The sequence below is a fragment of the Epargyreus clarus genome, unplaced genomic scaffold, assembly GCF_041222505.1.
Source record: "Epargyreus clarus isolate Ecla_fem2 unplaced genomic scaffold, WU_Ecla_fem_2.2 ptg000007l, whole genome shotgun sequence".
NCBI classification, from domain to species: domain Eukaryota; kingdom Metazoa; phylum Arthropoda; class Insecta; order Lepidoptera; family Hesperiidae; genus Epargyreus; species Epargyreus clarus.
The window spans coordinates 3,076,105-3,090,593 of record NW_027332215.1 but is presented as its reverse complement, the minus strand read 5'-3'; the positions used below and the strand labels follow the sequence as shown (position 1 = coordinate 3,090,593).

The window sequence follows — 14,489 nt, the reverse complement described above, 5'->3', positions numbered from 1 at the left end:
TTTCTCAGGTATGCAGGTTTCCTCGCGATGTTTTCCTTCACCGTATAACCAAGTTATAATTAATTTTTAATACGCACATATATTTTGCCTGAGATTTGAACCTCGGACCCCTCGATCAAGAGGCTGAGTTTCTTAACCACTTTATCACTTTACCATTACCTTGTACTTATTGCCAGATATTTAATACTACATCTGTATAAGTAAAAGAGGAAAGAAGAAAAACCGCCTTTAAACCGTCACTTGAACAAGTGACGGAGGTGGTAATGTTTCAAACTAATTAATGACTTACTTCATTATCACAGAACTATTATTTACACAACGTGGACGTGTTGGGGGTGACAGGGGGGTAGCCACCCTCGTCAACAAGTAGCGCAGCAAATAGCGCTTAAGTATTACAAACTCGAAATGCAACTATTTTATAATTTACTATTAGCAAACAAAAAATTGTCGCAATATGTTCGTGACATCTTCAATCAACTTCATATAGAATTGACTTCCTAAGATCGGCTTCGCTACTTAAGAAGAATTATGTCATGCAAGTCATCTCGCTTAATAATTATGTTTCCCGAATCGAATTGCAGGATTTTTAAAAACTGTTGTTATAAAAAAATACATATAAATACAGTGGCAGTGCAGTGGTATGAAGGTGGTAAAACGATCTATGATTCAACTCCGGCGGCACGACTGCCATACCTATTTATGCCTAATAACAGTAGTATAAAGCGCTGCTGTGTTCTAGTTTGAAAGGTGAGTTAAGGGAGATATACTTTTCGGAGATAGAGAGATAGCTTAGTCGTCAGTGATAGCAATGCATCTGAAACCGAACTCACGTATGATCTAATCCTATCTGGGGTTGATTACAGATATCCATGGGCGTAAGTTGCGAATTACCGGGTGGATTGCTTGTCTACTACTCCTATATTATAAAAAGTAGTGCCTCCAAAAACGAACCACAAAGTAATTAATCGCCTCAAAGTATTACCATGTCTGGTTTCTTCTTTATCCCTTTTCATTGCATATCTAATATTAACTCGAAAGTGACGTGATTGTAATGTAGACACCGCTCTTGCAGTGGCTGAATAAATAGGTCAGTTATATTAACATGATTGTATATGTCTTCATATTATTATAATGTGACCTTACCAGGGTTGAATATTAATGAGTTTGGGATAAAGGTATTTGCATAATTAAAGGTAAAAGTGACTTCAGGATTAAGTTTCCATATTATTATTCGAGAAACTGCGTAACATTGATGTGGCGCAACAGTCACCATCGGGCTGACACGCTGTGGATTCTAGGTACTCTGCCATTCCAGACCGGTCATGTATAAAATCACGACATACTAAATATTCTATCGTGTGCCGAACCTAGTGACGTAAATGAAACAATCTTCGCGCCTTTCAATCAACTGTGATTATAATATATTTTTAATTTTCAACGACATCGTTGCATGAGATATCGTGTAGTGTTGTTTTACGACGCACATCACAGATTTATACGTAACGAAATCGTAATGCTACACGACGTCGCAACGTTTCACGACTCAATGTCGTATCGTACGAATGTAATTAGCCCTAACGTCGCATCAAATATTTAAGTTAAACGAAAATAACAGATCCAGAAGTGTCTTTAAATTTTCAAAGCCTGGCTTCACAAATGGCGCTAACTCGAACGTTGAATGACGTTTCACTATACTAAGGCAATTCAATCGAGTTTTAGTCTATTTTTATTTGACGTGTCTCCTACCACTTCACTTACATTAATTTCGATAGAATCCATGTATACCTAGGTCAAGTTTATGTATATTATGTTATTCCTAGTGAGTATCAAAATAATAGACCTCGATTTTTTAATGATTAATAACGGGTTGAAACGTCGTAGGTTGAGTGGCTTCGTTTGGGTGAGGTACGAAAATGCTTTATTTTTCTTCGAGAAGGTTTACTTGTCATAAAAAAATATTCGAGAGCCCGTGGTATTATTGGTGGTATAGATTTTAATGTACATGCATTAATAGAAAAAATATTAAAAGTTTTTCCATAAACCATTTTTGATACAAGTTAATTTTTGTTTGAGTAATATTAAACATTACGAAATCTGTAAGAATGATTTTTTTTAATAATATGGGAGTAGCAGACGAGCATGCAGTCCACGTGATGGTAAGGGGCTACTACCGCCCATGGACATCTGTAATCAACCCCAGATAGGATTAGATATTCCTACCTGAGGTTGGCCACAAATGCGCCACTGCTCCTGAGGATTAAGCTGGAACGCCTCGGAAAAGTGTGTCTCCCTTACCACACCCTTCAAACCAGAACACAGCAGCGCTTAACACTACAGTTATGAGGTAGAATTAGGTGTGGCAGTGGCGCCGGAATAGAACCACAAAGGGTTCTATCACCTAAAAACAGATGAATGCCCAGCTATGGAACTTGAAAAAGGTAGTATTCTGTTTAGTGTAAGTCATTTCTACATTCAAATAAACTCCTGCAAGGCAGTGACAAGGAGCATTAGTTTGTAGACCCGTTCCGAGGAGACGGACATAAAATAAAAAATGTTTGAGATTGCTGTAACTCATTTTGTCTACTCAACAGTGGGATATGATACTGCTATTTACTAGCTGACCCATTTTTAAATGTGAAGGGTGAACAACCCTTCTCACTTAGTGGTTTGAAAAATAGATAGTAGCCGATTCTCAGACCTACTGAATATGCATATAAAATTTGGTGAAAATCGATAAAGCTGTTTCATAGTAGTACGGTATCTAACATTATGACACAAGAATTTTATATATAAGACAGGAAACTAATTTCAGCTTAAAAATTAACCATTTAAAAATTATTACTCCGATGAAAACGTTTATAATGTTAAAGTAACTTTTTCGATCATTTTATAGCAGTTGTATTCAAAAATATGTTACAATAATTTGGTTTAGCCTTACGTACGCTTATATCGTAACATAATATTATGCAAACTTTGGACCCCTACTTTACACATAGGGTTGATTTTTACAAAAAATGATGAAATAGGTGTATTATTATATCTATACAAATAAAACTAAATACGTACTAAGTTTCATAGTTTGTTTTAAAATTGGCAGTTTTTCAAACAAACTTTCAACTCACCTTAGAGAAGGAATATCAAAAAATGTTTACTTAGTAGGTATATGACTACGTCATAAAGAGAATGTCATACGAGTATGGTCAAAATTGCACGTTTCTATCAGTAACCCACTGTAATGATGAATCAGCCAGCCAGTCAGGACAAGTAAGTAATATGAGTATGGATTATGAAAACAAAATATTATGTTAGTGTCATGTTTCAACGTAGACAATATCGTCTCCTATGGCTTATTTATACTTCTATTTTTATCTAAGGCACCATACACCGATATCTTCTTCGGTCGTCTAGCGGTCATTGAGTCGTTTGATGGAAAAATTAATTATAGTCTGCGAACTCGCTGGCCGCGCCTTAGGCGAGGACGGAGGTAGGACGACTTGGACGTAATTATGAAATGCACAGGAGATTTTCTTGTATGTATGAAAAAGTGCGCATTTATTAAAATGTGTGATGAAAAATATATTCTTTTTAATCAAGCTTTTTCCTGAAAATCTACATGCATTCAAACTTAATCCTCAGATGTACTTAACAACTTATGCGACATCCCACGTGTCTTCTTACTGTTACTACCCTTTTGGCACTATATTATTTCTATCGGTATAATTTCTATAATCGTATATAGTGATTTTTCAGCTTTTTTGAAGAATATTATTTCGGTTATTTTACCTTAAGGCGTCACGTTGCCGTATTGATCGCGTGAACGTTTTTCACAGTATTCTACCAATGCCTTCATAATTATAGTTCAAGATTCCAAGGCCCCCAGACGTTACTTATTTTCGCACGAATAAAGTAGTGTACATACTTGAGTGTATGCAATATGCATACCTGCTAGCTTAGAATTAAGGCGAATTTAGCTGGTGCTAAAAGTGGGTAAAACAGTACTAACTTTTCTAATAATGTAGGTGACTCGGCCACTGTTTTAGCAGAATAGCCAAGCAAACGGTTCTCGAAAATTCAGAGACCAGTGCCTGACACATCGGATCCCAGTTGGACAGACTGAAATATCAGTATATAGTAGTAGTAGTAGTATAGACGTACCTCATAGCACTAAGAGGACTGAGGACAAAGTTAGAAATGTCAACTTGGTACTTTTAACGTGTTACATATTAGAACGTAATAGGTAGGTACTACATATTTAAGCTGGTAATGTATGTACATTAGTTAAACTGAACTTTGTCAACCTAGTTAAGCATAGACGATGGATCATGGATAAAAGTAGAAGGCGCGAAATTAATTTGCTAACTCAACATTCAAAGACGTGTTGCTTTGTTTGCGTTGCAAGTTAATATACTTATAAAATAAAAAGTGTTGTGAAGAGCTCTTATAAATCTTATTATATTAAGTGCCGAACAATGAGATACAAAAAATAGTTATTTTTTACCCGACTGCGGACTGGTTTATTGTAGCTTATTTATTATAATAAATATGTAGCTTATAGCTAGCTATTACCCGCGGCTCCTATCGCGGTCCGAAGTCGATGACAATAGTTGTTACCACGCTTTTATTAGCTTGGGTTGTATGTATGAACGTATGTAACGGAATCTTTGAACTCGATTTTTATCCGCTTTGAACCGTCCGATTAATTTAAAATTTTGAACAATTATCAAGAACCGATGACAAGACACGATTTTATAAATTTTATCCCATTCACCTTATCAGGATCGTCAGGAATTAGGATTAACTATTTTCCTTGTGCGATTTTAGCGTGGTTTTTAGTTTTTAAACTATAATTTATTTTTAACTATCCGTTGGGAATAGTGCTTTTTTCAAGATTCAAGGTATCCTATGCCCTTTTCTGGATCATTGACAACGTGTGTACAAAATTTCGTGACTATCGATTTGGTAGTTGAGGCATGAAAGCGTACCAAACAAACCCACGTGCGCATTTATAATATTATAGTTCAGATGTCCCTTTATTTCGCACTCCCGATTTTAACTGTTTTTATTCGGTGTAACCTTTAATTAGGCGCGCCAAAAAAGTTACGTTATTAGTCGCGCGGGGTCGATAGTTACCCTAACATGTTTGATATGATATAAAAAAGGTTTTAAGTAATTATCAACATTATTAATTTTTATTTTACTATTTATCTTTAAGAAAATAGCAAAAAAAAAATATTCGAACAGTACATTTAAAAAAAATGTTTTTCGTGAGTACAAATTTAGTTGATAATCGCTATATACGTTTTTTCGTGTGGTGACAACAGATTAATTTGGCACATTTATGCCACTTAGCAGTTGTTTTTATATTTTTTTTAACGTAGATAGATCAACAGGTAACTACTACCTTCCAACTTTCATGGCATATTAGCCTCTGCTAGATGTTGAAGGACCTGAAACTTCGCAATCAGATAAACAACTTTTCAAAGATATACTTAGATGGAGTTACAAACATAGTGGAAAATATCTTCTAAGTATTTGTGGTACTTGTATTGTTCCAAATGCCGCAGAAGGATATAATTCAATGCAATATATAGGTGGTGAAACCCTTCATGTTACTACTTGTTTTCTACTTCTATATTATATAATAGTACAATAATAAATTAAATTAAAAAAAACGTAATATAATAACATTCATATGCTTACCAAAAATAATTTGACATGAACTTTATAAAATATTAAAAAGTAATAAAACAATATAACTGTTCAAACATAATGATATACAGTTATATATTTTTAAAATAAACAAAATTAATAAAAGAAATGCATAAAATTAATAATTTCCAAACATATGCATAACTAAATTTGAACTAAGTTGATAGTCGCGCGGGGTCGCAGCGACCCCAAGCACTAATTTACAGCAAATCTAATTACTTCTGCTACATGATCAATACCTTTAATTAGGCGCGCGGGGTCGCGCAGACCCCGCGCGCCTAATTAAAGGTTAAACATCCAAAAAATAAAATTGGGTCCTGTGAGAACCTGTGACTTTTGCAAGGAAAGACTAAAATTGTAATTTTTTATGGGCTAATACGAAAATTAAGTTTTAAATTAGGAATTTGTTCAAATAAAACGGGTTCTGTCTATTAATTATACTCTAGGAGTAAAATTTACCAATACAAGCTTAACGGTCCTGCTTGTTTGTATACGTGAAACCTATTACGACTTTGAAAGTTGTAAAATTGTACCATAAATTGAAGCTCTACACTTTAACCTCCTTAATGCAGTCCAAATAATCTGTTATAACTTCGACGAAATACTGTGGTTAAAATTATTGTGTTGTTACTCTCCCAGAATACGCCTCGGTTGAGATGCCGAGTTTCGAACCACTGGGGTATTACTGTTCACAATTCTAAAAACTTGCGAAAGAAATACAACTGTAAATTGAAATATGATTTGAACAAAAACGAAAAGTGGCGTATTGACTACACCCTTGCACCTTTGAAAGTAATAAACCCAACCTCCTTCAGAGAAACGAGTTGTTTGCTTTTCATCTATTTTTTATTTTATTCGATTCGTAACGCAAGTAGCTGGACGTGGGCAAAATAAAATGAAATATGTCGAGTATGCGACTATTCAATGTTTGTGCTTCGGTAAATATAATCCACGAAAGGGGAAAACCGTTTGTACACGAGCTTTTAATTTTAATTCTCTCAATGTTTCAATTTCATATGTGAATGTGAACTGTTGATTGGTTTTTGTAAAAACAGTTGGATTGAGTTGAAATTGATAGATGGGACTGTAAGAAAATAATCCTTACTAATATTATAAATCCGAAAGTAACTCTGTCTGTCTGTCTGTCTGTCTTTCTGGTTGTCTCTTCTTCACGCCTAAACCAATAAACAGATTTTAATGAAATTTTGTACAAAGATAGTCTGAGACCCGAAAAAGGACATATGATTGTTTTTATCCCGGAAATCCCACGGGAACTGGAATGGCGATCTAAGATCGATTAATCGGAGAATCGATCTTTTGGACCAAAAAGTCGATTATTTTAATCGATATTAGTAAGGATTGAAACGTAGACTATGCATTTGATCAAGTGATGATCTTTAGCAAAGTCGTTGTCCATGAGCCCACGAAGGTTTCAGAGTTGGTACGACCAATTTTCGCCAGATGGCGCCACTTTCATTTCAATGAAGGTACAAATTTTCAGTTTATGTATGTTAGTATGTCATATTAATTTCTTTGAAACGCGGGCGAAGGCGCGGGTAATAACTAGTACCGAAATATTACTGATTACTCCTGGTAAAGAGCTTACGAACATTTTATGAGAATTTCTTTCATATCTGATATTTCAGGTATGATAGCAAAATTTGTATATATTAAAGTCCAAGTGATCAAATAGTTATTAACATAACGATTGGTTATTATGTATAATGACTGATTTGTCCAGACAATGTGATAAATTAATCACTTTATCTGGCTGTTATATATAATAGCAGGCTAAAGTTAGTCATAGTATTATGTTATTGTAAAAGCCTGAGGTACGGTAATCTCACCGTAAGTTTACAACATCGAAACAAGAAAAATTAACTGCAGTATGTACTGACATTACTGTACATTTTTGAGGATGGAAATGATGATGAGGATACTGGTGAATGTAATGGGATTCAGGATGGTAGAATCAATGATAAAGGCGATGTCGAAGGTAAAAGTGAAGATATGGTAAAAACGAAACTAAAGGTGATAGTGATTACAATGATTGTGATCATGTGGGTGATCATTCGCAGTTAATGATGATGGTAGTGGTGGTGACCATGATGATGCTGGTGATGAAATATTATATTGAAGGTGACAGTGAAGAACATGGTGAAGTTGAATAGTTAGATAATGAGATGGTGACGATAATAGTGGCAGCATAAAGGGTTTAAGTTGTGCGAATTTTTGAACTTTCCAAATCAGAAACTACGGAAAAATCGACTTTTAGTCGACGTTGAAAGATACGGAAGTTGACAATAACAATAGCTTTGACCTGTGACTATAACCGACCGAAATCGAGCGGTTAACTTTAAGTGTTAGTTATAAGGTCATGTTATTTGTAACTAAAATAGTGGAACCCATGAATTGATTAACCGTATTTTGGCAGCCGTCAGCGTTTACTTTAAAGTTACGAGTATATAATCCGACTACTTCTCTTAACGTGCCGGCCACAGCTACGGGCGGGCGAAAAGAAAAGTACTTGGCGAATTTCACACTCTTTATTATGAATACAGGAACTATCCTTGAAATACAGTTCATCCTACCCTGAAATATACATCGAAATAAAAACCTGGCAGACAATAATAATAACCGGGTTGATTATACATAAAAAACGTATACTGCCTGTAGCAAAATCAGTTCAGGAGAATAATTCCGAAGCGGTTTTGAAACAACGAATACAGGGTGAAATAAAATGTTGAAACTGTTCGTCCATCGCATTGATCGCGATACAACCGTACAATAAATCCAAATAAAAATATTTTTTATAGTCACCGAAGTACATATTTAAATTATATACATGAATTATAGTTCTCAATTTGTATACACAAAATTTTATAAATAATAAAATACTACATACAAACATACTTCGAAAATACTTTTTATGTACTGCAAAGCTTAGAATTACAAGTATTTTACCATGTTTTTATTAGCTTGTTGTACGCATGTATGTAACGGAATCTTTTAACTCGATTTTTACCCACTTTGAAGGGTCCAGTTAAATTAAAATTTTGGACACTTATCAAGAATCGATGACAATACACGATTTTAATAATTTTGTTTGTTGCACTCATTAATATATAATCCTGCGTGCTCATGATCGGGATTAACGATTATCCTTGTACGATTTTCGCGTGGTTTTTAGTTTTTTAAGCTATAATTATTTAGTTTCTGCATTAATTTTAGAGTTATTTGAAAAATACGGCAAATAGAAAAAGGCTTTTCGTTGACTTAATTGTCTAAGTTGTGTTAAAATCAATATGAAATAATTATGCGTTCTTTGACATAGATATCGCACATTATTGACAGTACGCGTTTTGTGTGTAGACATTGTCAGTGTGAATGTAATGTAAGTCCGAGGTTCAAATCCCAAAGTCGCACCTCTGAGTTTTGAAAATTATGTCTGTATTAGAAATTAATTATCATTTCGATTACGGTGAAGGAAAAACCATGAAAAACCTACACACCTGAGCGTTTTTAAATAAAGCTCTTAAAGGTGTGTGAAGACTATCAATTCTAAATGCCTAAAAATACCAATGACAAATACCAAAGACTAAACGCCAATGTGATTAATTATGGCCTAAACCCCTCTCAATCTCAAGACCCGTGCCCAGCAATGGGAGAGTAATGTGTTGACAATGGCACTCACCTACCTCCATTGTTAATAATCAAAAATAACCCGACTCAAACTTTACAATATATTTATAGGATGGAATCAGACACGCTCGATGTCCGTACATGTAATATACTCATTGTAAAATTCACGTCACATATAATTAATGCGCACAGCATTATTTTAAATTTGCTAAACAAAATATACACCCAGTACTTTTGAATCGGTGTATCATATTATCGTGTAGTCAAGTCATGAGCGTGACGCATTCACCACCCGCAAGGAGTGGATCACAGATGGAAGCTGCAATGGAACGACAAATTACAATTCGCAAACGCAAACATCCACATCGACGCACGAGAACTTCAAGTGTTTCGCAAAGATATCACGGATTACAAATTCCCAGAAAAAAAGAAAATATTTCTGAAATGAGAAAGTAATTGAATGAGATTAATGCTTTCATTAATACAATACAACACAGAAATAATCAATCTGTATGTACCCGATAGATCTCTATTTTTTACCAATTGAAAAGTTTTGTTGATCTTTCCGAAACAATAACACCAATTCAATTTAAGAAATAAGAATCAACAATGCTAACTGCAACGCAGTTAGAGTTAATAAAGGATCCAATAAATGTATATAATGTTATTATTATTATTATTATGACAATCACTAAATAAAATATGAGGAGAAGACTATGTCACAGCAATTAAAATTATACCAATTCTATCTTGCCTATTTGAAACATAATATAATGAAAATAATATATAATATAATAATTAATTTGTTAGCAGCTGCAACCATTTTGGTACCCAGATTAAAAAAACATTTTGCAGGCAAATTGAAATTACTCGTAGCATGTTACCGAGCTATCAACAGAATAAATAGTTTAACTTTAAACATTAAATGTCAACAACAAGTTCTACAAGATAAAAGAGGAATATGCAGAAGGATATGAAAAAGAAAACGAAATTTGGAACTTCCATAAGTTACTTGTGAAGAAGAAACTCTCTCACATGAAAGGCATTTGCACATGAAAGTCAGGTTTTAAATGAATAATTCAAGTATTATTTAAGCAGTTGTGCATCTGAAGTATGGCCATATACTTTACTGGCAAGAACACAAAAATAAAATTTATCATCAAGTTCACTCAACGGCCACGAAGCATATGTATATCGTCGGAACATCTGCTCCTTATAGGACATGTACATTGGCAATTGTCAACTAATTTAAACATAGGTTTAAATTTTTTTTTAAACATAGGTTTAAATTTAGATTTTTGAATTTTTATTTTTGATAATAATGTTAACGATGTTCAAATACATAATGCAATAGTCTTCATGGCAAAAAATGGTTGACATCTAAATACTGTTGAAACAGTGGGATTTCATTATTTGATGAAATTATTGGCTCCACTATACAAACTTTGTACATAATATGTATAATGCTGGCCGCTGTAATAGCAAATATTAAAAATAAAAATCTTGAAAATATATGGGGGTCGCCATAAAAGAAACAAGTGATAATGAATTTCTAATTCTCAGAGTTGCTTGTCAACGATTCGAATCTTGGCCCCGCGATTGAGAGGCCGAGCGTCAACCATTAGGCTATCACTGCGATTGTTAAATTACTTTTGATTTATCCATGGCAAAGCATACTATAAAATTGCATTGCATCAATAATCATATAAGTTCGCTGAAGCATTAATAAATATAGATATAAAAGTATCGCACGAAGGCGCGTCCATGCTAATCGGTTGACAATACAAAACGCCTGACAAGTATATGTGAGGAGGACGGAGCAATTTACCCATTATGCACCTCCGTTCTCAGTGCATTGCCACGCCACAACTATAAGATCGCTCGGCGCAGTTCAAGGATCAATTCGCAAGTGGTGCGAGACTTCATTATATGCAATAACATAACAATGGGCGACTCAGGAGACTCAGTTATGATTCTGTTAAGGAAATGTTTATGTAGTTAAGAACGGTAGTGCTATTTTGTAAAATGCGATTTAATTTTATGTACCCCATACCATCTAACCTGTATACGCTTATGTAAGGTGCCTATAAATATCAATTAATTTTATGGCGCATTCAGTTTTTGAAACCACATACTCATTTTACAGAATAGCGTGATAAATGTTATTTCAATGATACAAACATGCCTATTATCAATTATTTATTTTTAACGTTAATACAAACGTATTTCCGCCTTTGAGGATTAAATTTGACGTTGTTTCGCCATTACCTTCATAATAAACATTGCATCGCAAACAGAATAATATTTCAATAATGCCCTTAAAAGCCAACGCAGCCAATTTCTAATAATTGAATTTCATTGTCAGAAAGGTTATTAAAGTAATATTGCTTCTCTGTGAATGTTTAAGTATTAAATTTCATTGACATACCAGTATATTTCATGAAACTTAAAAACAATTAATCCTAATATTAAAATATTTTCTGTACGAGTACCTACTCTAGTATTACTATATTTGAAGTAGATACAAGTAAACAATACTGTTAATTAGATTATAAGGCATAAGCTACAAAATATGAATAAACATGACAAAACATATGATGTATTTTTTAATTTATGTAACAAATGAGCGTACATTTGTAATGAATCCGAAATAAGATTAGACATAGTTCTACCTGTGGTAGGCCACAGATGTGTTGCATATTAATACATTTCCTTACTAGTCTTTGTAAAAAAAAGTACTCACAAAATATAATTTCAACACACTTCACGAAACATTCAATTCTTATCAATAACATGCGTAACTATCAGATACTATGATTGTATGATATACAAGAGGACGATATAGGCGACCGGAGATTTTATACAAACGTTCTCTCCGGCTGAACTATTTGTGCACAAAAGTTATACATGGGATATTTCGTCAAGTTATTTTTATCTACGATGAACAATATTTATTTACTTTAAAGCTGAAGAGCCGTGAATACACTTACATCAGCATATATAACGAATTGTTCAGACGTAATAAAAATATTTAACAGTAAGTAAAATATTTTTTTTACATCAGGATTATTATTTAACGTCAATTTGCAAGAAGTTCGGCTAATGTCAAAACCGTAAATGAAACTATTACAAACGATTACTATTAAAAACTCAAAGACTATTTCTGTAAACAGTAATAGTCCCAAAACAAACACTTAAGTATAATTTTATTTGAGACCTCATTCTTACGCGTGGACCAAATTTGAAAGCATCCAAACTGCGGGAGATTTGACAAAATTACATTCAAAATTATTTCATTTACTCGTAATATTTTTAAATATTTCACCCACAAGTGTTATAAAATATTGACCAAATAACGATTTAAATTAACCTTATTACAGGCAGATTATAATAAATACAAAAAATGACGTACCAGGGTAGCAGTGCCCGCGAAAATAATCATCTTATTTTTCATCATTTTTCAGAGATTTCGAGCTCGAAGCTACAATCACGGAAGTGCTTGACTCCTTACTGGAGTATAATATGTGACAGAGGAGAGGCGACCGGGGCCACGACCAGCATCGCACTAAGGCGGTCCTAATTCTCAACGATAAAACGATCCCGACAACTCTGATACCAGTAAGGGCCTGTCGCTCTCAGTTGCCCGATGATCCATATCTGATATCTATATCTAGATAGCACGAGATAGATTTGTTGCGTAAAATCAACTCGTCTCATCACTTTTGTCGTCTTTCTTTTTCGATCTATTTGTGACGTTTTGGGAGACTTGAAGTTAAAAATGTTCGTACATTTCAAGTATACAAATATAACGAAATATCTGAATATACGGATCCACGGAATGATATCTATTAAGATAATTCATGTTATTTGTCTAAGTACTCGTATAATGTCAATTCTATTTTACCCTATTTATCTTACAACGAACTGTATTAAATGTCAATAGGTAAATAAATTATATAAATATAAGGAAATTCTTATTATTCTTAACATCTTTGTAACAGCCTTAGGTAATTTAATACTGGCTTAACGCAAAAAATATATTTCTGGACAATTACAAAAAATATCATGCACTGTCTATGCCAGGAATCCAAATCAACGACTCAATGACAAGCACACTTCATAAAATTCGCTACCTTGTTACGTACAATACTAAGGCTACGGCCATCAACCAAAATTTGTATAGTTTAATTTGCGAAGCTTTCTCGTCCTAAACATATAGAAACATATTTTTGGCGATGTAGCGGCCGACATATCTAAAACACGGTGTCGCTGAATTGTTGTTGCGATGTGGTTGCAAAGTAGTCATTAGTCCACACAGTCGAATTTGATGGAAAAATGTGCTATGTGTGAATAAAAATGCGCACTTTCATATAAAAATATGCCCGCCAACAAACGTTGGTTGTTGTTACGTGACAATAGCCACTTAAGGAATGACAACTATAACTTACAAACAAAACATTGTTCATTACAATGTTACTGAATATTCTTAGTTATTGATCTTACGTTAATAAATTTAGCGACATCTCGCGCATACGCTAAAATATCCAAACTATATAAAAGGTGAACTGCGTTACATGCAGCTTAGTTCATGTGTAATATTTGTAACCTGAAAATGTCGATATTGGTAAGATATTTTTAAATAAATTTAGTTTAATATATTTAATTATATTTAATTTATAAAAGTTATACCACCTTATGGTAAGTGACCACTTCATTAACATTTATTATCAGTCTCAAATAGAGTTCAACTTGTGGTCTAAAAATGCGTTGCTACTTCCTACTACCGAGAACCAAATTGGTATGCCTGCTTTATGTAACTTCCTCTCACCACTATCATCAAACAAGAACACAATAGTGCTTAATACGTGTGACGCCAGTGCCGCAGTCGCACCGCATTTCAACCACCTTATATTTTACGTGCTAATTGACACTATAGAATTCTGAATACTTATAAATATCAATCTTTAATTTTCAGCGTCTTGAAAACCCTCAATTTCATCTAATTAGTCTTTTATAGAGGTGAAAAGAATTTTCAAAGCTTCCAATCATCGTTCGATCCTATTCATATAAGAAAATGTTTGAAACAGTGAATATGATTTTAATAATAGATTAAAATTAAAAACCTAAAAACTACGCTT

At 33.7% G+C, this 14,489-nt stretch overlaps 1 protein-coding gene across 2 annotated transcripts in view; it reads right to left on the bottom strand.

Annotated features, from left to right (window-relative positions):
• LOC140743084 (uncharacterized) overlaps positions 1-12,948 on the bottom strand; it is a 40,368-nt gene extending 27,420 nt beyond the window's left edge. For both annotated transcript variants that reach the window (XM_073074150.1, XM_073074152.1), the window contains exon 1: positions 12,764-12,948. In XM_073074150.1, coding sequence (XP_072930251.1) covers positions 12,764-12,808 — 45 coding nt within the window. In that variant the 5' untranslated portion in view covers positions 12,809-12,948. The remainder of the gene's footprint in view (positions 1-12,763) is intronic.
• Positions 12,949-14,489: the final 1,541 nt, after the last annotated feature.